The following is a 24,950-nucleotide window of genomic DNA, read 5'->3' on the forward strand; positions in this document are numbered from 1 at the left end:
TTGTTTTTCGGATCCACTCTGTATATCATGTAAGAAATAAGTGGAATAACCACAGCCGTTTTGCAGTGAATCCACAGAGTTGTATATAAGACAGTGAATCAATCACCTAACCTTACAATTGAAATACAAATGTAAACTAGTTCTTATAAGTTAAGAGAAGAATAGAAAATGACCACAATAAGACACACATTACAACAGGAAGTGTTTCAAGCTAACGAAGAAAGGCTACTAGCAACTTGTCATGTGGGCAAATTGTTCAAGAAGAAGAAATCGTCATTCCTCTGCATTGTGTCTTCGATTAGTGTACCGATCAACATTTCAATAGTACAAATCAAGCAGTCCGATAAGATTTACAAGAAGAAGCGAGCATGGTCTCTATCTGAGCTCAAAGTGGTCGATGGTAAAACTGAAACAATTGACACGAATGAGTTTGACTTACACATCGATAAAGTATATCGATGGGCAGCCTCTAGCGTACAAGAGAGGCAGGTCTTTATCATTACACTTTTTAAACAATGCTCGAAGCATCTCCTAAAAGATAGGCCCATTTTTAAGAATATTCCGAAAGCGTGGACGATTGAAGATGTGTTAACTCCGGAAAATAAATATGTTTCATCTCCCTTAATGGCCCTTGATCCGGATTTATCAGATGACTTTCAGGCTATCACAGATAAAGAGCAAGAAGATTTGAATAGGTTTGTTTTGCTCAGAATTATTGGTATCATAATGATACAACTTTCAGATTAATGAATGATTGTGAATTTGCAATTAGTAATGCAGAAGCGTTCATGGAAGTTTTAGCTAGAGATCTCTCGTTATTAGACGGCGAAAATGTCCAATCCATATTAGCTTCACAAGTGGAGACGTTAATGGAACAACTCGAAACAGCGATTGAAGAGGCAGATAAAATTGAGCAGCGCTTAGACTCATATGACGACATTTTAAAACACGTGAAAGATGCAATGGAGAAAATGGAAAAAAAGAATTCTATGATTGGCATCGCGAATAAAAATAATTTGCACTTATTGAACGAATTAGAAAACATTGTGGTAAGTGGGGGAAGTTATTTGGAAACTTTCATTGATCATTTGTAGAAACAATTGGATTTGCCACGTAAATATCAAGAAATTTTAGACGATGCCGATTTAACAAATAATCAAGGTTTAAAGTCGGCAATAGAGGCTGGAAATGCACTAAGGGATGCCATGAATTCACAGTTAGATCCAGCTCTTGTTCGCATGGCCGCTGTTCAAGAACAGAGGAAGCGATTCGAGAAGTATAAGGATAAATTTTCGAGAAGTATTTGTAGGCAGTTGAATAATCTTTTTATTCACTATGGTAATGATAAAGGAGAGTCGGAAAAAACTACAGATGGATTGGTTTTACCTCAGCATAGTTTGGTGCATAAGGAATTAAGTACTTACGCGGAATTGATGCATTGGCTCAAGGTTTGTATTTGTATGCATAAGTTTTATTCCCATTTCTAGATAAGTAGATAGAAATATAATTTCATAAAAGTTACTAGTACATTCTCTTGCTCAAAATACCCCAAATCCTTTGTTTGGATTCGCTTCTTCACAATAAATACAATACAGATTATTTTTCTGCAAATGGTTCTCATTGGTCAATTTCTTTAGGAATATCATAGGTACTTTAAACAAAAATCAAATGGCACATTCCGTTATGTACTTTATTTAAAATTAAAACAGTACTAACTCAAGGTATTACCACCCACACGTTAGTAAGGGAGGTACTGCATCGGGGGGTAAAAAATGACCCCCCACTTTTTTTAACGGAAATACAAGCACCAGGAATCCGAATCAAACAAAATCTCGATGTCGATCCGTCGGGCTATTCTGAGACATAAAAAGGTAGAATCGCAGGTGTGCGGGTGGTATCTGTTCTGGCCACAGCAAATTTTTTTTAAAATACTTTTTACAAATTGAGGTGGTTTGCTTGAAAAAAATCCCTGTACAGCTATAGTGGATTGAATAGGACATTCTAAAGGAAGTGTAAATATAATTCTTGTAGGTGATGGACCGTAAAGCATACGACGGACTAAAAAAAGTGTACACAGATTCATTAGGAAAATTGTATGACCGAGACATTCGCAGTTTATTTGATTTGGCAAAGGAAAGAGTAGCAAGTATGTATACTTTCCACTGTCTAAACCATCTTTAAAAATTCGTGCATCCCGACCAGACACAACCCAAGTAACATCCCCCATAAAGGCATGTGCACTTTTGGGACTAGACCGAGAACAATGGACCATTGACACAACGCCTGGAGAACGTACCCGTTACGAAGGGACATTGGAACAAGTATTATCACAACTTGAACCCATTTGTTTACAAGAACAACAATTTTGTATGGCATTTTTTCAAGTAAGTGTCCCATTAGAATTGTGTCCTTGAAACTGCTATTAAACTTACAGTTAGATATTCTCAGCCCTAGCTCTAAGAATACTCTTACTACGCTGGATGGAATCGAAGCTGATGTTGCGGTTGTCTCCCACCGAAAGGTAGAAAAACAGATTAATGAAGACGTTCGTAATATGATGGTTAGTCTGTTTTCGTGCCTTGAAGAGGAACTACTTAGTTTCATAGGACATATAGAAAAGCAAGACGTTTTGTAAGTCTAAAATTGAAACACAAATTAATCACATTTGTATTTCAGTTGTTGCATGTATGTTTTAGTACGTTTCAATCAGCATGTAATGTCTGCGCAAAGTTCATTTCTAAGTAACACATTAGCATCAGTGCTGGTAAATATTAAACGTTCGTTAGATCGTTTCATGCAAACACAAGTTGACTCGATAAAAGAATGCCGCTTACCTAGACGCTCTAAATGTGGCATAATGCCTTACGTTTTCAACTTGGAGGAATTTGCCAGATATGGAGACGTCTTACTTAAAAGTGATCGCAGAGCGGACTTAGAAAAATGGTACACACGTTTAATTGATACTATATTGGAATGTATAGCATTGCATTCTATTGACCATGGTAAAACTCCAACTCAAGTTATAAAAATGGGTAAGATCAATGGTAGGTAGACATTGAAAAACTGCAATAATCTTGTTACAGAAAATTATCACTATTTATACTCTCTACTTTCTCAGTTAAAACTATCAGTATTAGATGCACAGAGAAAGGAAGCTAAGCAAAAGTACAACGATGCACTTGCTCTCTATGTCACTCAGTACTTTGGAAGACCATTGGAAAAATTAAATGTATGTATTACAAAAACAAACAATATTCGAAGTATTGTGTTATCGGCATATACAGTGTTAGATATATTATATTTCCTATAAACAATTCTCACCATTAGCCGAGAGACGACTTCAGGGAGAGAATTATTTCGTCTTATTGTACTAGCAGTTGAGAAGTGTTCATTTGGTTTCAGTGTAGTTTTAATTTAAGACAAGTTTTTCACGTTTCAGTTAAGCTTATCTTAATATACAGGGTGCTCACTATGCATGGAATATAGTCTAGGCAAGTAAGTAGTGCTCCTCCAGCAGACAATGTTGTCATTTATACGCGAATAAACGGTAGCATACTAAACGTTTATTAAAAAATCCTGGTGTTTCAAACGTGTTTTTTGTCCTTAAAATTAAAAAAATGCGCTAATAAATCCGATACAACATATTATAAAAACCGTTAGAGCATTCGGCAGGTTTTTCCTCTCCTAGCAATCTCTGTCGTCGCCGCGCCGAGTCGACAAATCCGACGTATTGCGCAGGTCCTCATTTAACTTCATGAATAAATGCAAATTGGAAAATAGTAAGAACGTAAGTGAGTGCATATCTGGGGAGGTTTTGAATAATTTTTTTCTTGCTTGTATTCAATGAAGTCCCTAGAGCTATTCTTGTGTGTTTAAGAGAGGTAAACCCTGATTTAAATTTGGATTTGATTATTTATGTTGTTTTAACGTTTTTAATTAAATTTTACTCCCGCCCCCTCCCATTTCGTGCGTTTTATTTATGTTGATCTATCTATAGATCTTAGATCTTATGACTAGACAGGTTTATTACTTGACGATCACGTGCCACGAGTTTCAGTTAGTTTTGGTTTTCAGTTGCGCAGTCGTTTTTCGGCTGCATCCTGGGTTATTACGATAGCCTACATCAAAATAAAACAAATGAACGTGTACATTAAACATTGAAGACAACATGACATTAGCAGTAAACTGGTTTTCATCGCAATAAATATTCACCATTAACTGCAGGACAGTAGCCTAACCTATCACGAAGAGCTTGAAAAAAATTTGATTCCTTGTATAAGGGTGCTAACATGTTACGTCATTCAAAAGAGAAAAAATCTATCAAACGTTACTATTTAAAAAAATTCAATTGTTTTTCGTTATTCATTAGTTTTCTGAAATAAAAACAAATGCTGCCTTTTATGGGAAATAAAATATTAAACAACTTTTATGTACAAATTTTGCATACAGTCGTTATTTACTGAGACTATATTCCATACATAGTGGGCACCCTGTATAACTTCTAATGTAAATAATAATAAATAATATTTGTTTCCATGGAACTTAACTGGCAGATAAATTTAATGAAAGATCTATAATACTTGTGCATCTTTTTGAGGCTTTTTCTGTGGTGTCAACCTTTTCAATAACTTCAGCTCAATCAGTGCGGTTTTGTTATCATAGATGTTCGTTTAGAGTTCGCCACTAGTTTTCCAAGTTACTTTCAGGTGTGAGATAACACTTTATTTTATATCAGATGTTACATTTTAGTACTTATGTGTTAATGAGTAGACTAAGTGTCTCTTTAACAGTTAGGGCAGATAAAGTGAAATAAATCATTGTGCATTCCAACGACATTTGTCATTGTTATTAAAAAATGGGACATGGAGCACGAAATAAAATGATGTTTTCCGAAAAGAACAGACGGGATAATCTAAGCTTGATAATGTGGACGTCTAAATTAAATACCTACACAATTTTCAGATGTTTTATAATGATTTTTTTGGTTCTACTATAAAATAAAGTTTTGTATCATACACGACGATAAAGGGAAACTAACCATCTTATGAAAGTTATTTGACTCAATGATTAAAACATTCCTTTATCATCTTGCGTAATAAATACCTATTATTCGTTTGTTACGTTTGTGCTAGGGAGCAACCCATTAGTCACTTATATGGCTAGGCCTAGTGGTATATAGATCAATTGCAATTTATTACTATATTTTAGATTTTTTTCGATGGAGTTCAAGCAAGAGTTGCAAGCGGCGTAAAGGCCTCTGAAGTTAGCTATCAACTTGCGTTTAGTAAACAAGAATTACGTAAAGTTATCAACCAGTACCCCTCAAGTGCGGTAGGTATTTAATTTCATGCGAACCGAGTGTGAGTCTCAACTTTTCAGGTGAAGAAAGGTATTGAAGCGCTATACAAAAAGGTAGAGAAACACCTTTCTGAAGAAGGGAATCTCCTCCAAGTAGTGTGGCGAGCAATGCAAGAAGAATTTATACGACAATACAAAATGCTAGAAGAACTCATACAACAATGCTATCCAGGTTCATTGATTACATTAGAATTTACAATCACAGATATATTGAATTTTTTCTCAGAGATTGCTCGGTCGCATTAATTTTGTTTGCATAAAATATATTTACAATTTAATATATGTCTTTGTATATTCCCAAATAAACGTAGCAGCCGCCACATGTACGTTTAAAGAACGGACTACACCCAATTGAGGAATTTCCACACATTGATCCACAAAGGAAAGCAAATTGGGAGGAATCCCTTCTTTTTCATTGCTGTAAAAAAACTGTATTCTTCATCTGTAAAAAGAAGTAACTCACCCTAATAAAAGTACACACTTGATAGGAAATCGAAAATCATTCAGCTTGATACTATCCAAAGTTTGTTCCGCCCCCACAATTGTGTATCCAGATTCCTTCATGCTTAACAAAAACTGTTGCAGTTGCTCCGATTTCACCTCTACAATATTCACCCAATTCTCTGATGACATGCTAAGGTTTTGAAATTCCGAATTCTTCACGACGGATAGCGAACTTACAGTCAACTGCTTAACCCCAAATACCTCGCATGTCCTGCTTAATCCACCCAAATTTGGAATTTTGTCAATTAAACTGGCAACTACAATTAGTTCTCCAGGGCTTTTAGTTCCTTCCTGAGGCGTCATTTTCTTTTGAATTATGTTTGTACCAACATCTGGCCTAAGGTCTTTAACAAGCTTAGGTTGGGATGGTCGCCAGTGATTTAAATCTTGTACTGTATACCGGCTCGTACAATTAAATATGTGGATCATATTCTCATATTCATCACAAGTGACATGTGTGATGTGTGGAATACCGTAATATATCATTTCCAAATTGTAGTCTATGTATGGGTCGAACTTATCAAAAATAAATTCATCAATTACATCTACCTTTCTTTCAGTCTTATCTAACACTTCGCTTACACAGCTCAGTATGTGTTTGTATTGGTCACAAAGAGCATGGAACCCTCTTGATTTAATAAGCTGGTATAGTTTTATAACGCCAATCTGCAATCATTTATTATTATTAATATTTAAAACCTGATATAAGATTAAATGGTTTCAATAAAATGTTACCTGAGCATACAGACGTAAATTGAAATGAGCACCCATTGTCCATGGCAACATGATTTTAAAGAGCTCTGAAAAGAAAGCTTCTTGATTTCTTAGCAAAGCGACATGATACAAAATTGGAATAAATGCGATAATTGTAGATGCGTGTACTTTGCATGTTTTCTCCATTACACTTGTGATTATTTGTATACAATTCTCATTCGTACTAAGTAATCGGATAAGCAACCAAATAATGAAAAACTTGACGCTTACTTGGTGACTTTCGTTAGATAAAGAATTTAATAATGTGTCTATTAGCGGTTGTTTTTGATCTACTGTATGATCGTGAACCAAAAGTAAACCTTGAAGAATTCTCAGTTTGGTTAAGTGAATCTGAAACAAAAGATATTCAATCAGTTTTTATTTCATTAAAATGTAGAAGTTCTGTTACCAACCAGTATAGTTTGACAGATTCTACAAAGACCTACATAGAGTATGTTCGATCGACCACTATTTAAGAGTTTATTCGGTTAAAGTGGGTTTTAAGTACTGTAAAAACCACCCGTTTTCCGCCTTGAAGTTCATACCAGAAGTTATGACCACACTATATTTGTGAAGTCGATCAGCTTTGCCCGGTCTAAAAGCGTCTTAGTTGGGCGCTTGGTTACTAAGAAACCGTGTTTTCATTTTGTTTAATTGTTCGCCTTACCGACGATAATGCCTATAAGTTTCGCAGTGAATTTATCCGTTTTGCAACTGTTCCTGTAGGAATATTTACGACTTTTACAGCCGGCGAAAGCTGTTCTCTTGCCAGGGAAGAAGAGAGAGAAACAATCTTTTAAGTTTTAGACCCGTTAATTACCGATTAATCGATTTTAGTTTTCTAATGGTATACGAAAATCGAGGATTGAAACCACCAAGGTTGTGCAGTTTAAGAAAAATAGCAACGTGATAACAGATTGCGCCGCTTGACATTCCAAGGAATAAAAGGGTATTGCTGGACTGCAGAGTTTGAAGATTTCATTCCGACTATTTGGATAAGTATAATTAATCGATTAATCCTAATTAGTTGAATGGGTTAACAACCTCCGATTAAGGCGAAATTGCATCCGTTAGGCGCGCTCTTAAAAAACTTGAATTTTGATACCGGTCCCATATTTTTCCGATGTCGGGAAAAGGCGGAATTAACATCAGGTTTAATTTGTTTGAACGCATCGAAGATATAAGCGTACGAGACGGGAATTTCCGTTTGTCCCTACTCGAAATTGACATTTAGATAAATAGAAAACGCACTATGAAATAGAATTTTTTTTACTTGTGCATTTTCGCAAGCTACGTTTTGTAAGGACCGAAATTTTGAGCTTTGCCGTAAATTTACTTTTGCGCAACCGTATTTAAAACATCGATCTTTTACATTTTGGTGGTTAACCGAAACTTAAAATCTTTTTTACTTTTGGCTTTTGTGTTTCAACCGTATTAAATTTGGATATTTTCCGTAAATTTTATTTTGGATTCAAACCGTTTAATTTTTTGCTTTTGAATTAAGTTTACCGCACCGTAAGGTCAGCCTTAGCTTTTTTTGTTGCTTTTATTCCCGCTAGGGAGGCGCGAGGCCGTTCGCTTGGTGGCGCTCGAGTCTGTCCACTATTTTAATGACTATAATTTGTATATTTGCTTATTTTTCTTTTAAATGAAATGGTATAATTATTATTTCGCTAATATGTAGGTATATAATTTTAAAAGCTCACCGATTGTGCGCGAACTATACCCTAAGACCTAAGTAGTCGAGTAAAATTAGAGTTCAACCTAGAACAAATTCGGGACAAGCATGCGATGCCCGAAATTAGTAGTACCAATAATGCTCTTTAACCATACTAAAAGTCCCCATATCTCGGAGGTGCGGAACATCCTGAAAATTGAGCCGCCATCTTGGATTTTCATGTTTTTTGCTAATAACTTTGTTATTATTATTTGTTTCGGAAAAAGTCAGGAAAGGGAATTTGTGAAGCTTTAAAATACAAATCCAATGCTTCTTCATTTCTCGAAATCGATTGAAAACTAAGGGAGTTTAGGGTAAAGGTTCAGCATCATCACTTTCTGGGTCTAAGCTGTTGCCGCAAAAATTGCCAGTACAATTCCTGCAACATGCAGTGCATTTGAGCCTCGACTTCCTACTGCTACAAGCATTAGAACACGTTTCTTTGCAACCGCAAAACAGCATTTTCAAAATGAGATCCGGTCCACAGGGTTTTTCCATTCTTACGGGCTCCAAGACATTGTTTTGATTCGTAAACCAGCCAGTCTTTAGGGTTCAATTCCTCACCCATCCAATTCTGGACCTGTAGATACACCCGTCTCAAATGGAATCTAGCAGCATGCGATGTAGGAGGTAATGTTGCTAGCTCGAAATTGGTAAAGAGATTCTGCCTTGCCACGACTTGGTTGTACTTGATGTACCGGTAGTCATCGAGCGTTTTGCGTTTTTTGGCACCGTACCACTTCAATATAAATGCTTCTCCTTGTTTGAGAAGCTCATCCATTCGGTAGTTATTTGAAAATATTGCCCCAGGAGGGGGCGGTAAACTAAAATTTGGATTGAAAATTGTTGAATCGATAAAGAATAATTAGTCTTTGACTCTTTGGTCTATAAAGTTCCAATGAATTTCGCCTATCGGATAAATCGAATTATTCGCGAAGTTATTCGTGTATAGTGCGATTATTGATACAATAAAAAAATCATAACTCCCTTAGTTTCCAATCAATTTCGAGAAATAAAGAAGCATTGGATTCGTATTTTAAAGCTTCACAAATTCCCTTTCCTAAGTTTTTCCGAAAAAAATAATAACAAAGTTATTAGCAAAAAACATGAAAATCCAAGATGGCGGCTCAATTTTCAGGATGTTCCGCACCTCGGACATATGGGGACTTTTAGTATGTTGAAGAGCATTATTGGTACTACTAATTTCGGACAACGGTTGCTTGTCCCGAATTTGTTCTAAGTTTGAGCAAATATTACTCTAATTTTACTCGACTAAAGCTCGTCGCAGTACCTCAACTATCTCCAGCTATCGAAGCTATGCTTTTGCATTAAGAAAATTAGTTTGAACAATTTTGTAAATTTGAGGTAATGTAGACTGATCTGTATCTCATGAACAATTACAATAATTACTAAAAATAATAAACACCACAATATAGTAATTGTACCTACATGAAATTTCCATAGGGAAATCGTACTTAACTTGAACTTCCAAAGGCGACTCGACAGCAACTCATTTTTGATCGCCCGTTATATATAGGTACTTACTTGCGAGTCACTGAAATATCGTTTGCTAAAGTGTTTCAAATATTTGTTTAGCAGTAATGCAGTTATAGTATCTGCATTCTTTTTGTGCTGTTCACTTTTGAGCAGGTGTTGCACACATTTAGCTGCTAAGCCTCGCACCATAATTCTCTGATGATGAGGACTGAAAATGCATAATTATAGTGCAATATACAATTAGGTACTGTAAACATATAGGTACTTGTTTTCTCGCTTTTCCGAAAAAATTAATTGACACACTGCATACTCGGCCCTAAAATGTGATGTCTCGGTGACACAAGTTGAAAATGTGATCTTACCTGTGATCTTTTTGTAGCATTTCACCAAACAGTAATAATTCAACTGCTAATGGTATGAAGTACATGCAGACAGTGGGAGACATTTTCGATAGTTTGTGAAGGTTTACAGATACACTATAAGCGATATCTTCGCAAGTATTCGCCAGCTCCAACAGAGACCACAACATACTGGAAGACTTTTTCAGTGCATGCACATTTCCACGTAATATCGCACCATTTATAAGTAGGCTTTCTACAAAATTACAGGTGGCTGTTTTAAATAATTCACTTCCTCTTAGATCTTTCCATTTCTTTAGGCAGAACTCCAGAAATGGATCGAGCTGGTCTATGATTTCACAGGAATCAACTAAAGGACCAAGATAAGAAAAAATTGCAGGCACTACAGCCGAATTTTGAGTCTCCATCATCTGCTCAAAAAGCGCAATTGTTTCCAATAGTCTATCTGCAGAAATTGCTAATTGGCCTCTACTGTACAACTGCACAAAATTACAGCAAACGCCTGCGCTAAAGGGAAATTTACAAATTTTTCCCTGCCATTTTTCCAGAACATCACTTAGTAAGTCAACCTTCCCCCCTTTATCAACCCATCTGTGTGCTATTTCGAATGCAAACTCAATTTGAGAATTATTACTTGTGTCGTTTAGTAAAATATTCGTAGACAAATTAATTACTTGATTCAAGGCGTCATGCTGTAATGATGGCACAATTATTACTCGATCGCCTTCCTTTATGTTTGGTACGCGAGTCTGTAAGTAAGCAGCTATTTCGTGCTCTGTCAAGCAGTTTACCCTACAAAGGTGGTCCGCTACATTTGGATTCAGTTTTCCCAGTTTGAAAAGCGCCAGCAGATTTTGTAAATATTCACCTCCGAGAGTCTTGATTACTTTTACCAGTACAGGCACAGACCTCAAATCGACGTGATCTGATTGCCACAAAGTGAGAATGTTTTCAATGTTGCAAACGTAATTATTCAGATCAGCTAGAATAACGTAATCGTGGCCCAAAAGGCAATTTAGATAAACAAAGTCGTCAAAATTGAGATTACAGGGTACTATCGAATTTTTTACTAGATCAAAGCACTTTGTTCTTATTGTTCGGTGAGGTACATTGTTAATATTGGAAATAACTTTATCCACTAACAAAGGAGGTGGGGAAATACTCAAACCAAACAACATAGTACGATAAAACATATAACAAATGGAAGGGATCCATCGGATCCTGGCACTTTGAGCTATTACGATTTCAAGTTTAAAATTACCAACTCCTCTGGCAAACTTCTGGAATGATTCCCAAATTTTCTGATTGGTTGTAAAATCGGTTTTATTGGTAGCCGGTAATAAACAAGCAACCACTTGCTCAAACACATCAATTGCTGCAAACCAATCGGAATGCAGTAGATGAACTATTGCGAATGCGCACACTGCATTATGTGGGTGATTTAGCAAAATTTTGTATATGGAAATTAGCCAGGAGGGGTGCAATTGGTTAATTGTGGGTAGAAGAGCAAAGGCCGGTTCGACAAGGTGTAATTGCTTCTCCCTCGCGATTTCATATAACATAAATAAATTGGCCCATGCTGTAGCACTCCCAGATACAATGTCTAAATCTAACTGGAACTTCTGAACCAAATATATAGATTCTTTTAAAAGGAATAGGGCTTGCTTTTGTAAAATAGTATTTGTACTGTCGAGGCACTTTTGTAGCGATTTCCAGTACACATTTAAACTAAGCGAAGTACTATTTAAAAAGAAATTTGGTACAGTACATAGGATATCTAAGTTTTGAGAGTCAACTGCTTGTTTCCAAACAAAGTCTCGAGTTTTATTTGTGCAATTAGTATTCAGGGCTAAATACTTTGGGAGAATATGCACAATTAAATAATTGGTTACTGTTCTGTCGTCAGCATTTAGTAAACTGTTAATGACACAATCAAAATTTTGAGAGTCTAAAAATGATAATAAAATGGACCTTTCTCTTTCGTGTACGGAATGCGATAACACCAAATTTAGTAGTTTTAAATATGGAATTAAGCAACCAGATTCTGTACGTAACAAATTATTGTGAACATAATTTAACAGTAAAAAATATTGAGATGTATCCTGCTGTATTTGTAAAGCAAGGTCTATAATGGTAGCAACCTCATCATTTTTTTTCACAAATTGTCCAAGCAACCCATCTAGAGGGTAATAAGTTAGTGAATGTCTTTGCATTTGAATTAGATGCGACTTCATCTTCAAAAGTAGTTGTAATAATGGCAATTCTTCGGTTCGCTTAATTTCTTCATCAAATTTGTCTTCAGTGATATACGAACTGAGGAAAATTGATAATAAACGTAAACTGTTAGTTTCTGGATCCATACTCTCTGATTACCAGCAGCTGATGGGAGGCAATTGTTTTAGAATCATTTTATTTGTCTACTTACCTCCCGTGATTTTTCTCCTCATTTAAGAAAACAAATACTATACTATACTATAGATAACATAAACAAATGAAACTTTTGAGGTTAGAGTTACAACAAATTCAAGACTCAACTTATCTAATATCTTGCAGTTCCTTGAATAAAATGGCAAATACCATGGAAGTGGATATAAAAAACGAGGATTTTGAGCCTAGAGATTATCAAATAACGATTATGGAAATAGCTATCAAGAAAAACACTATTATATTTCTGCCAACGGGTACAGGAAAGACCTTAATTGCAGTTATGATATTAAAACGATTATCTGAACCTCTACAAAGGTATTAATTGTGCACTTGACGGGTTCTTACCCTGTATTATTTGTAGGCCTCTCAGTCAAGGAGGAAAATTGAGCATTATGTTAGTTAATACCGTTGCGTTAGTCGAGCAGCAATCAAAATATTTACGCAGTCTGACCGATCAAGATGTTGGTGCGTACAGTGGATATATGAACGTTGATTTGTGGGATGACAGCGTCTGGCTGGAGCAATTTGAAAAATACCAAATTTTAGTTATGACCTCTCAAGTACTAGTAAATATACTGCAACGTGCAATACTGAGTATGTTTAGGGGGAATGGGGGACAAATTAAGATTTCTCTTCTTGGCAGGTTTAAAGGATGTTAATCTGTTAATTTTTGATGAGTGTCATAATGGTGTTGACGATCATCCGATGTGTCAAATTATGTCGTTTTGTACTCATTTGACCGACCCACCTCGTATAATAGGATTATCCGCTACATTGTTGAATAAGAATTGTAAACCGATCGACGTTTTAGATGAAGTAAAAGTCCTGGAGAAAACTTTCCAAAGCAAAGTGGCAACTGTAGAAGATTTGGAGTGTCTTATTGGGTAAATGTTGGCTTAATCTAAATCAGGGGTCCCCAAACTTTTCAATCTTAGGGCCAATTTAATTTTCCCAGGGGCCAGAACTTATCCAGTTATCATATTTTCAGCCCTATTCTCAAAGTACAGTCATTGACAAAAGTAATGATTGCAAATTAGGTAAATCCTACAGCAGGGGTGCTCACACTTGAACTGCTGACGATCTACCTGAATGTTGTTAGACTCCGATCGATCAACTCTGAGAGGATGCAAGTTTGTGTGAAGCAGGATTGTTGTCTACATAGGTAGGGCGTATCGTGGCGCAATTTGCAGAATTTCATGAAAATACTGTACATACAATTAGTTAATTAGTGGAAACGACAGAATTTAGTTTTCCGCAAAATCCATTTTCTTTAAGTCAAGGTAGGTGTAGATCTGCTCTGAAAATCGCAAATGTTTCTCGAGATCGACTCAAAAAGTATTCGAGATCGGCCGGTCGGTCGCGATCGACCGTTTGAGCACCACTGTCCTACAGCATACTCAACCAACATTTGAATATATTGTGCAACTTGGAAATGCAAACCAACAGTATCTCTTCCTTAAAGAAACCGACCGAACCCGATGGGATAGGCATGTTGTTTGCTTATGCTATAGTTTACCGATTAGGCGATCATTACTTTTGTCAATGACTGTACTTTGCAATCATTCCTGCCGACTGTTAGCAGTCAAGTGATGCGAAGTTATATTGAAAATAGTATTGCTAGTGCCATACTTGTGTCTATATAAACTTATGATTATTTTTTGTATTCCTTCAACTCAGTTAAATAAGTGAAATGGGCCAGTTGATATAAGTACAGCGGGCCGGCTTGGTAATTCTGGCGGGCCGGTTTTGGAGACCTACTGATCTAAATAATGGTTATAAGAAAGTTACACTGTCCTTTCCGTAATGTGAATACACAACTGAAGTTGTAAACGAACACAACTTTCAAATGAATGCTCCTAGATTAAATTGTATAGCCAGGTAATGAAGAGCTTTCCTGTGTTTCTGTTCATCTTCATTTTTAAATGTGGACTCTGGCGCATTTTTTTTGGTTCCCTTATTACAGTTAGGTGTCTGAGGCTCACACATCTAAGCTGAAAAACTAGGAAATTTTGAGGTGTACCTACTCTGCTACAAAATTAAATGTAAAACTATCATAAGGTATTCACAAACTATTTTAAATCTCTGAAACGCGCAAATAAATTGTTGTAAAATTAAAATTAAACTACAAAAATTACAAATCATTTTTAGTCCAGTCGTCAGGGGTTTGTAAAGCATGAAATGTGCGTTAATTTTAATTAATAAACTTTTTTGGTCCCTATACCTATATGGTGTTATGAAGTGGACCATTAGAAGTATATCAGGAACGGTTTGGAATTTGATTCGGAACTTATTACCTTTTTTGAATAATTGATCAAAAGAAATCATTTCAAAATATTTTTAAGATGACCGCTTTGTATCAGAAGGATACCGGAACTTTCTTATTTCAAATGTCGAACACATGTCCTTGCAAAATTTTTCTAAAGTGGATATTTTTTTTTAATACGGCAAAATATATACAGGGTGTCCCAGCTTAGGGGGATTTTATAGTTAACTTTGTTATTATTGAAGATAGACATTATAGGTTAAATGAAAAATATTGTGTGCTAACTAAAAGCACCTGTCAAAAAAATTCGAAAAATCTGACTTACTTTAAAGTTATTTAAAAAGATCTGAACAGGAAGACTATGGCATGTGACTTTACTATTTATGGACGTCATCAAAATTGGTTATAATTTAAAGTAGAAGAAAAATTAATTACGTTTATGTCATGACATAATAAAAATTACCAGAATTATCATGCCTACACATTTATTTATTACTTATTTATTGCTCTGTTCAAAGATCATAAAAAACACAGGCATTGCATTTGAGAAACAAAAGTATGTTGGGGCGTCTCTAGAAAAAGAAAAAACACCGTCATTACATTCTATTTTGAACAGTTTTTTTAAGTAACATTTTTTCGGATATCCTCAAAAAATTCAGTTAAAAAATAAAAATATCAAACAAAATAAAATGCCAATCAGGCCTGCAGGGCATGGTATTCATATGCACTGTGTTCAAGATAAGGATGTGGTCACATTAAGAGAAAAGATGCGTAATTAAAGAGTTATTAGGATGCTTCAAAGAAAACCGGGTTCCAAGGTACCGATTATGTGTACTCCCGAGAAGATATGCCAGAAAAACCGAGATTTGTCGATTTCGTTTTTATTGATGTTATTTGAACTCTACAAGATATTATCTGTCGAAATTTTTTTTTGGCACCTCCATTTAGGGGTGAACCTCTTGTGGTAGGAATTTTGAAAAAATGTTTGCAAAATCGGAAAGAACATACCCCATATCCCTATTCAAGGACGTGCTAACTTCGTCTTTCTAACTCTTAATGGTTGCTGAGAAAAAAATTAAAGAAGAAATGAAAATTTCACCACTTTTTTGAGGGTGGTTCCCAAATGAAACACGTTTGCTCCTCGGTTTATTTGCTTGTCTTGACCCCTTGTCCCACCCAATTTTTTACCACCCGCCCGTTAGTAAGGGAGGTATTCCATTGGGGTAAAAAGTGTTTACAGAAATATACATAGTGAAGTACCAAGAATTCGAATGAAACAAAATCTCAATGATGTCTGTCGGTCCGTCTGTGTTAGCCACAGCCAATTTCTTTACATACTTATAAGTAACACCCTGTATATCTCCTAAATGTTCAATTCTAGATAAAATCTTTTAAGAAACTTTTTTTTTCAAATGAAATTGCCCTTCAGAGATTTATCGTAGAGAGTTATATTTGGCGTCACATTCTTTGTTTTTAACTATACTTTTTGATGAAATAAAAAATAGTCCCTATTAGAATAAACTCAAAAAACGAAAAAAAAACTCCAAAATCAACTTCAGTAACATTGAATTTTCCAGTAAATGATAATTTCTATAAATTAATTTATTACAGATATGCGACTAATCCATTAGAACGAATAAGCGTATATTCACCCTATACTTGCTCTACAGCCGATAGTTTAGCATTGGATGAGTTAAATCAGCTTATAAGAATATTAGAAGAAGTGAAACTAGATACCACTTTAGTTGCACCTCCGAAACCCTATTTAAGACCACTTAATACTGATAAGCATTGCAAACCAATTATTCGTTTAATTTATGATATTATCTATCATATAGAAAACTATGGAGGGTATTGTTCTAAAATTGCCACAACTGCGCATATGATTCAATTAGAACGAATTAAGAAAAATTGTCAAGATGACAAAGTAGAAGCGGTAATTGATGCAGTTATAACTACTTTTGAAATTATACAAAAGATATATGATAATGCTATGGCATCATTAAATAAATTGGAACGTATTTATCGGTATTCGTCACCACAAGTCAACAAGCTGTTCAACATTCTGAAGGAATATAAAAGTAATGCCAAAGTGTCGTTATGTGGTATAATATTCGTCCAACGACGTTTTACTGCAAAAGTTATTTATAATGTACTGAAAGAGCTTAAGGAGCTGGATCCCACTTTTTCGTTCATTAATCCAAATTATATTGTCGGTTTCAATAGTAATCCCTACAATGAGACACGTGAAGACTGCTACAAAACCAAAATGAACAAGATGGTATTAAACGATTTTAGAATGAAGAAAATTAATTTATTGGTTTCTTCAAATGTATTAGAAGAGGGAGTTGATATTCCCACGTGCACTTTAGTCGTACACTTCAGTGACATCCATAATTATCGAGGTTATATACAATCCAAAGGACGAGCACGACATACAGATAGTTTCTATTACATGTTAGTGAGTCAAGAGGACCATGGCGCTTTTATGCAGAAATATCAAATTATGAAAGAAATAGAACGTGTATTAAATTTGGTAGGTAATTGACTATTTTCTCGATGTGGGTGGGAAAAAGTTAAAATAACAAATTTTAGCATCTTGTGGGAAAAAATGAAGAACGAAAAGATGAAATTGATGCAAAAGAATGTGATGACTTAATTCCTCCTTACTACGTTGACGGTCCCGATTCGTCAAAAATTGATTTATTGACAGCTATCCCACTTTTATGTTTCTATTGTTCGTGTCTTCCGGCAGATAAATACACCACTTATGTTCCAGGATGGTTTATAGAGATATGTCCAGAAACGAGAAGGTATCGAGTCACTATAGAACTTCCACCTGTTAGTGGTATTCTTCAATTAATTCAAGTAAATTTAAATGAATTTGATTCGAGTTAGTTTCTTATGATTTTAATGTACAGGGACCTTTTATGGAAACGAAAAAGTTTGCCAAAAGAGCAGCGGCGCTAGAAACTTGTAAGTTTTTACATCGATTGGGGGAATTGGATAACAAACTCCTCCCTAGAAGATCCATTGTAATAGAAAAAGATTTCGATCATTACTTCACTCATTGGCCAACAGAAAAGGAGAAAAATGCAGGGGGTACCAAAAAGCAGAGGGTACATGACAAAAAGGTAATATCGATTGATTCACTTGACACCCTCATCTTTACCTTTGTTTCAGATTCCTACAGTTTGCAAAGGGTTAATAGTACCAAAAAAAACAGTATACTTACATGTAATTGAATTACAACCGCTATTCTCCAGTAATAGTAATTTAGGGATAGAGATGCTAAGTGAGTTGTACAAATCGCAGTTGTGTTACGGTCTTCTCTCCATGCAAAAATTGCCAAGACTCTGTCAGTTTTCCGTTCATGTTACAGCCGGAGAGGTGTTAGTTAATCTTAATGTAAATTATAGAGAAGTTTGTTTAACGGAGGAAGAGATTTTGCATCTGAAGGGCTTTCATTGTTTAATATTTAGAGACCTTTTACGGATCTTAAAATCATACCTAGTATTGGGTAATGACGGCGATAACGATGGGTTGCTTCTTGTTCCCGTTAAGAGGTATGCAACACACGTTGAGATCGATATGGAAACTGCTATTAATAATAAGGAATTGATTGATCAAAAAACTCCGCTGACGGATGAAGAAAAACTCTGCTTGGATGTCTGTGATGATAATTACCGTCGTAGCATCGTAACACCTTGGTATCGTGCTGATGATCAGGTAGGTTTAGCAAGTAATAATAATACATTTAGTGATCAACAGTGAAATCTGTTTATGATAAGTAAAGTAGAAAATTTAAATCAGGGTGAGTGACAGCAAAACAATTCACTCAAGATTAAAGAACCATGTAAAAAAAATTACAACTTCAAAAAATCAGAAATGCTAGATAATTCTTTGTTAATCAGAGCAACCACCACTTCTATGTAGCGGGCGCGTGGAAAAATTCCGTTAGTGAATTAGGTTCGCAAACCGCTCCAATCGACGACAAAAAGCGTACTTCATGAGCTTAAAATTATTGTTAATTATACGTATTAGTTTGTCGCATAAAACAATATAAGCGATGAAAAATATGGCGCTCCAATAGCCACTTCCCGATTTTATTATTATTATTATTATTATTTACTATTATATTATTATATATTTATTGGTGGTGTATATAGACATATGCATGTTATTCCACATGTCAAAGTAAGTAGTACCGGTCGTTGACGTTTACTGGAACCCCATCAACAAAGGGTTAATTTATGCGAATCGACACGCGGTTTAGCGGTATGCGGAAATTTGATGCGAGAGGTAAAAAATAATGATTTATTTCTCTTGGTTAGTTCTATCAGTCTCCCCTCTCCTAGAATCTATAGTTAAAAGTTTCCGAAATATCTGAATAAGAAGTTTGACATGCACTTACGCAGACACTGATAAAAATTCTTCATTTTGGTATTCCCACAGGTGTTAGCTATAATTTTGGTGAAAAAAAGACTCCCTCTTTGTTATTATTGTAGCGAATATTCCATCGAGGCGCTATGTAAAATTAGTACGGCGAAAAGAGCGAAGGCGAATGTGAAGCAATCCTTCTGGGAAAAATGACGTGTTTATTCTAAAACATTCCGAAGCATTCTAACAACATTCTGGAACAATAATTGTCATTTACTATATAAGCAAATTTGTAGCGTATTTCAGTTCAGTTACAACTTCGATGCGTTTGTGTTATGTTATAAATTGTAAGTGATAAATAATATCTGTTATAAGTTTGGGGTATGAGAAATTTCTCCCTTCCCACTGAAAATTTCTCTATCGCTGATCACTCTATTGCTTATAAAAAAAATACTTTGTTTCAGCAATATCTGGTGATTCGAGTTTGTGAGGAACTAAATGCCTACAGTGCCTTCCCATCAGAGGAATTTACCACATACGCCGATTACTTCAATGCAAAGTACCACCAGAACTTACTCAACGGAGAGCAACCCCTGCTTTTAGTGAAGGGTTTATCCAAAAGGTTAAATTGCATTAAACCTCGTCAACTGTGCAACAAGAAAAAAAGGGAGAAGATTTACGAAGATCTCGACGAACATCTCATTCCCGAGCTCTGTGTAAAACAAGACTTCCCCGCCGATCTGTGGCTGCAAGCAAGGCTAATCCCAACAATTCTCAACAGAATTCTCTCACTATTGCAAGCAGATGAACTTCGACTTACAATCGCCAAGGAGACCGGATTAGGTACACGGGAAATAGCGGAAGGTGAAAAATGGGCTCCTCTAGTGTCGGATGAGCACACACTAATAGAAGAAGCTGAGGAGGACAATCAATCAAAAAGATCGGAAACACCTCAAGATGAAATGGTGAAGAATGATTTTGAAATTCCCATGATAGAACTTGTACAAGATTTCGCTGAAAAAAAGCTGCACGCCGAGTACCCTTGGGATGCATTAGATGAACCTATAGATTTAGAACGTTACCATAACGTAACATTAATGGACATACAATACTTTGACCAATTTATGTCACATACTTTATCTACAGATTATCACATACAGACAAACAACTTAGCTAGTAAAAGCACCCTCCCAGCGATAAAATTTGACAAAGAGTACGTTTACAAGGAAATAAAATTTTTAAAATCCAAAGAAAACGTAAGAGGTCCTGAGTTAGTCGACATATTTACCGCGTTAGCCACAGCAAAAAACAATGATATCGTTAATTTGGAACGGTTAGAAACCTTGGGCGACTCATTTTTAAAACTTAGTATTTCTCTATTTCTGGTACTGAAATACCCAACATATAATGAAGGAGTTTTAACAAGTCTCAAGGGGAAATTGATTAGTAACAAAAATTTGTTTTACATTGGAAGTAAAAAGGACATCGGTGGATACATGAAAGTATCCGACTTTACTCCAAAGTTCGAATGGAAACCGCCTTCATTTACCATTCCAAAAGTCTTAAAAGATAGGCTTAATCAGACAGTATCCATTAACTCGCTTTTTCAAGTCAATTTTACAACCGAGGAACAAATTAGCGGTATCTTAAGCAGCTCATCGGGAGATGAGATTATTGCAATGAATGATGATATAGATGCAGATGATGAAGAAGTAGCGTATGATTCTATCAATGGATTTTTAGACAAACAAACTGTTAAGGATAAATCGATTGCCGATTGTGTCGAGGCACTTTTGGGAGTGTATTTTCAAACGTTTGGGTTTAAAGGTGGATTAACTCTATTAAAGTGGTTAGAAATTATTCCGCAGTCGGAGAATATTGAAAACTTATTCCAAATGACGCCGCCAAATCCAATTCTTAATAAAAATGCCACAGAAAGTAATATCAATCATCATATTCCGACTTGGAAAAAAGTAGAAGAAAAGTTACAGTACAAATTTCAAAATCGCGCGTACTTACTTCAAGCCTTGACGCATTCTTCTTACACCTCAAATCGCATTACGAATTGCTATCAAACGTTAGAGTTTCTGGGAGATGCCGTATTAGACTTCTTGATAACCTGCCACATATATGAAGCTTGTGGAGATTTAAGTCCGGGCGATCTAACTGACTTGCGTTCTGCTTTAGTTAATAATGTGACGTTCGCGAGTTTTACAGTCAGATGTGGATTTCAGAAACATTTGCAATTTTCTAATAATCAATTGTTAAAATACATAAACACTTTCGTGGAGCATCAAGAGTCAAATAATCACACAATCAACGAGGAGGTTTTAACCTTGATAGACGAAGATGATCTACACTTAGGAGATCACATTGATGTTCCCAAAGTATTGTGTGTATTGTAATTATTCTAAAATAATACATGCGCGTTCTAGGTTCTAGGAGATGCGTTTGAAGCTTTAATTGGAGCTGTATTTTTAGATAGCGGAATGTGCCTCGAAACTGTATGGAAAATCGTACATCGTATTATGTGGAAAGAAATTGAGCTATTCTCAATAAATGTTCCGAAAAACCCGATTAGGATGATCCATGAAACTGTCGGGGCTCATCCAGAGTTTGGGTACAATTTTTTTTTAATGAATTACTTGCATTGGTTGAACCGAGTGTATGAAATGGAACTGCTGCTATCTGTTTCTGTTATGGGTACTCTTTGATAATATGCAATAGAACCTTTTTCCATTCCCAGATTCAATTTTACTCAGTTATACAAAAATTTTACAGAGCATCTATGAATCTTGACGATGGTCGTACTCTAATGAAGTTGGAATTTATGATAAATGGTGCTAAAAAAATTGTCCACGGAGTTGGAGAGAATAAAGGACTAGCAAAAAAAGCAGCTGCGAAGATCGCATTACGCTTCCTTCACAAGTAACTAAGCTGTTGCATTGCATCATGAATATTACAACTATTTGTTGCAGATGAACAGGAGAGTTTTTTGTGAAGATTTATGAAGACTAAATTTTGTTAATTAAGTTTTTTACTTTTCTATTATCATGGTTATAGACTGTATACAGTCGCAAAGTACTGAAATTATAATTATATGTATATTGGGCAATAACTTCAAATGTTATTCATAATAAAGCAATTCTAAAAGAATATTGTTACAAATAGCGCTTTTCTATTATTTGAGCTCAAAATAGCTGATGGATATCTAGTGCACACGCAATTTTGCATCTTCTAATGGACATATCACATAATTACCTATCTGAAAACAATATTCGAAGCAACAATTATAATATTATTCCATTCATATCTCGCAAAATATTGATCCTATAAGTATGGTCTCATTGGCTTCAGCGGAAAAAATTACACGGAAAATGGCACTTCACTTGCCTAGTTTGTAAAATGTGCACGTTTTAAAATTTACCCCCTACTCATTACCCCCCGAAGGGAGTAGGACCTCTAAATTTCGGTAGGACTGGACAAAACCTGATTTCTATAGCGCGTTCGCACCTCCACATGCAGTATGGGGTCTTATGGACTAATTGCCTCTCTTACTAGTTTGCGTCATTCTTTGATAATACTATCCTTGTTTCTGACCGCATTGATGTCAAATTGACATATGATTAAATTGAAGTATTAAAACAAAACAATCTTCTTGTGCTGTCATTGTCACGGTTGGCAAGCATGTACTGTATGTCTATAAGCACCATACTGAATTTGAAGGTGCGAACGCGCTATAGTGCCAAGGTAAAGTTGTAGGCAAAGTTTAATTGCTGTAGGTATATAATTTGCCGTCCAACTGTCATATTTAGTCTTAGTTTACTTGTATATTACAAAAGCTCTCATTCAACCCTGAACTACACAATCTAGTAACAGAGTTAGACAGACAACAAATTCGGATACTAGCCCTCCAACAATCATGTTTAAATTACTGACAAAGACACAAATGACTGGAAACACACGAGGTGTGGCAAGTAAATTCCGAGAATTTTGCTTTGATGTGCTAACTGGCAACACTGCATGACCGGCGCCTGGCTAGATCAATTCACCCAAAGTAGTATGATCTTTGATTCACCTTAGACGATATAGTACATGGACTGCTAATTGTAACTAAAATATGGTCAAGGACATCGTCTGGGTATGTGAGTTTCAGGGTAAACGAGTCTGTCCGAAGTTTTCCGATTAGGCACGATCTGAGACTCAACCTATAAATTAACAAACGTCAATTAATTAATATCGTTTAGATATGCCAAACCTATTTTTATTTGTGGACGTATAGAAGATAGTCAAGAGTATTTAAAGCTTCCCGTACTACGCGGTTACTATAAAAGCTACTCTTTACGTAATCCGAGTGGTGTTTACACAACTTTAGTTTACCCTGAGATTCACATACCCACGACTACAGTGCCCTCTATCCGTGACCACCCATTTTGCATTCAAAGCATAGGGATAATAGCAAGTCCATGTACTATATGGTCTGAGCAATTCACCCGCTCAGTCGTACTGAAGATTTCAAGTTGATCGGCTGTGTACTTCATTTTTTAAGGGTGTTCTTCGAAGACAAGTTTTTTAACTCGGTTGCAGTAATGACCGACTTAATTTTTAAGCAATGTGCTGTAATCCAATTTTTGGTCAAAACTGGTGAAAAACCTACAGAAATCCTACGAAAATAACAGCAGGTGTATGGAGACGAGTGTCTGTCACAACCACGTGTTTTGAATGGGCAAAACGGATAAAAAATGGTCGTGAATCGTTGGCTGACGACCCACGGCCACGGGCGCCAATTCTCACATGCACAGACGCAAATGTCGACCGTCTTCGCAAGCTAGTCCTGTCTGATCGTCGCCTAACCCTTCGTGCGTTATCATACGAGTTAAATATAAATAAAGAAACAATTCGGCAGATGTTACATTAAGATTTAGGCATGCGGAAGCTGTGCGCGAAAATGGTGGCCAAAATTCTCACAATCCAACAAAAACAAATGCGAATATTTGGCCAAAAAAACTCCCAACGTTACCGCATCCACCCTGGCTACAGCCCTGACTTGGTCCCCTGTGACTTCTTCTTGTTCCCTAAAATGAAGAGTCACCTCAAAGGAACCCACCATGGCAGTGTAGAGGCCGTCCAGGAGGCTGCGACCGTCTTCTTGAAAGGCCTAACTTTGGAGGATTATCAAGGGTGCTTCCAATCATGGGAGAAACGTTGGAAAGCTATTCTGAGTTAGGAATGGACTACTGTGAAGGGCTTTAATAAAGTTTTGTTGCTCACTTAATTTGCCTGTATTTTATTTAGAAATTATCGGAATTTAATTGCCACACCTCGTATATTATTGGATCTTCAAGAGTACAACAGATACCTAAATTATAGTTGGAAAGGGTGCACCACTTTTAGGCACCCATGGCACTTGTGGTATGTACATAAAAATATAATCAACTGTAAATGTACCAAGTAACTTAGAATAAAAAAAACAAAAATGTTGGTACAAAAGAACATATTCAAATTTTACTGGGAAACTGTAATATGCAAATAGGAAAGGAAAAAGGACACTGGAAGACAGTAGGCAATCTATCCCAAAAAACCACAAATATAAGAACAGAATCAGACTCATTGAAGTATGCCAACCAAACATGTGTCTACCGTCTTGAGAAAATCCCTTTGAAGACATATATAAGAGATCCTTATTATTCAA

At 35.9% G+C, this 24,950-nt stretch overlaps 3 protein-coding genes across 5 annotated transcripts; 2 read left to right on the forward strand and 1 right to left on the reverse strand.

Annotated features, from left to right (window-relative positions):
- Positions 1 to 51: 51 nt before the first annotated feature.
- Positions 52 to 5,636, forward strand: LOC116162799 (exocyst complex component 1). Its single transcript, XM_031476515.1, has 10 exons — positions 52 to 695; positions 743 to 1,049; positions 1,095 to 1,448; positions 2,032 to 2,146; positions 2,203 to 2,384; positions 2,435 to 2,631; positions 2,677 to 3,032; positions 3,084 to 3,229; positions 5,209 to 5,331; positions 5,380 to 5,636. The coding sequence occupies exons 1-10, from the start codon at positions 169 to 171 to the stop codon at positions 5,602 to 5,604; spliced, it is 2,532 nt and encodes an 843-aa protein (XP_031332375.1). The 5' UTR covers positions 52 to 168; the 3' UTR covers positions 5,605 to 5,636.
- LOC116162798 lies at positions 5,603 to 12,681 on the reverse strand. 3 transcript variants are annotated; one of them, XM_031476512.1, is made up of 7 exons: positions 12,614 to 12,681; positions 10,192 to 12,567; positions 10,095 to 10,145; positions 9,878 to 10,037; positions 6,598 to 6,966; positions 5,822 to 6,528; positions 5,603 to 5,776 (listed from the first exon to the last, which is right to left on the reverse strand). In XM_031476512.1, exons 2-7 carry the CDS (start codon positions 12,546 to 12,548, stop codon positions 5,626 to 5,628), a joined length of 3,795 nt encoding a protein of 1,264 aa, XP_031332372.1. In that variant the 5' UTR covers positions 12,549 to 12,567; positions 12,614 to 12,681; the 3' UTR covers positions 5,603 to 5,625. The 3 variants fall into 3 exon arrangements, with proteins under 3 accessions (XP_031332372.1, XP_031332373.1, XP_031332374.1); XM_031476513.1 differs by lacking the exon at positions 5,603 to 5,776 and having other exon boundaries at positions 5,837 to 5,981; positions 6,040 to 6,528; XM_031476514.1 differs by lacking the exon at positions 5,603 to 5,776 and having other exon boundaries at positions 6,207 to 6,362; positions 6,412 to 6,528.
- Positions 12,682 to 12,737: 56 nt separating this feature from the next.
- On the forward strand, positions 12,738 to 22,416 carry LOC116163345 (endoribonuclease Dicer-like). Its single transcript, XM_031477232.1, has 11 exons — positions 12,738 to 12,930; positions 12,977 to 13,209; positions 13,259 to 13,499; positions 16,490 to 17,414; positions 17,474 to 17,746; positions 17,800 to 18,012; positions 18,062 to 18,607; positions 19,723 to 21,645; positions 21,694 to 21,878; positions 22,040 to 22,186; positions 22,237 to 22,416. Exons 1-11 carry the CDS (start codon positions 12,755 to 12,757, stop codon positions 22,238 to 22,240), a joined length of 4,866 nt encoding a protein of 1,621 aa, XP_031333092.1. The 5' UTR covers positions 12,738 to 12,754; the 3' UTR covers positions 22,241 to 22,416.
- Positions 22,417 to 24,950: the final 2,534 nt, after the last annotated feature.

This window comes from Photinus pyralis, unplaced genomic scaffold (assembly GCF_008802855.1).
Source record: "Photinus pyralis isolate 1611_PpyrPB1 unplaced genomic scaffold, Ppyr1.3 Ppyr1.4_LG2, whole genome shotgun sequence".
NCBI lineage: Eukaryota > Metazoa > Arthropoda > Insecta > Coleoptera > Lampyridae > Photinus > Photinus pyralis.

What these genes read in the sequence shown, in the direction of transcription:
- LOC116162799 (XM_031476515.1), top strand. Translation starts at nt 169, where the DNA reads ATGACCACAATAAGACACACATTACAACAGGAAGTGTTTCAAGCTAAC. An exon ending in GGCAAAGGAAAGAGTAGCAA is followed by an intron (nt 2,147 to 2,202) that starts GTATGTATACTT and finishes CATCCCGACCAG; the next exon opens with ACACAACCCAAGTAACATCC. An exon ending in ACCAGTACCCCTCAAGTGCG is followed by an intron (nt 5,332 to 5,379) that starts GTAGGTATTTAA and finishes TCAACTTTTCAG; the next exon opens with GTGAAGAAAGGTATTGAAGC.
- LOC116162798 (XM_031476512.1), bottom strand. Translation starts at nt 12,548, where the DNA reads ATGGATCCAGAAACTAACAGTTTACGTTTATTATCAATTTTCCTCAGT. An exon ending in TCGGAAAAGCGAGAAAACAA is followed by an intron (nt 10,038 to 10,094) that starts GTACCTATATGT and finishes ATGCATTTTCAG; the next exon opens with TCCTCATCATCAGAGAATTA. An exon ending in ATTTACGTCTGTATGCTCAG is followed by an intron (nt 6,529 to 6,597) that starts GTAACATTTTAT and finishes AAATGATTGCAG; the next exon opens with ATTGGCGTTATAAAACTATA.
- LOC116163345 (XM_031477232.1), top strand. Translation starts at nt 12,755, where the DNA reads ATGGCAAATACCATGGAAGTGGATATAAAAAACGAGGATTTTGAGCCT. An exon ending in GATTTGGAGTGTCTTATTGG is followed by an intron (nt 13,500 to 16,489) that starts GTAAATGTTGGC and finishes AATTTATTACAG; the next exon opens with ATATGCGACTAATCCATTAG. An exon ending in ATCACATTGATGTTCCCAAA is followed by an intron (nt 21,646 to 21,693) that starts GTATTGTGTGTA and finishes TGCGCGTTCTAG; the next exon opens with GTTCTAGGAGATGCGTTTGA.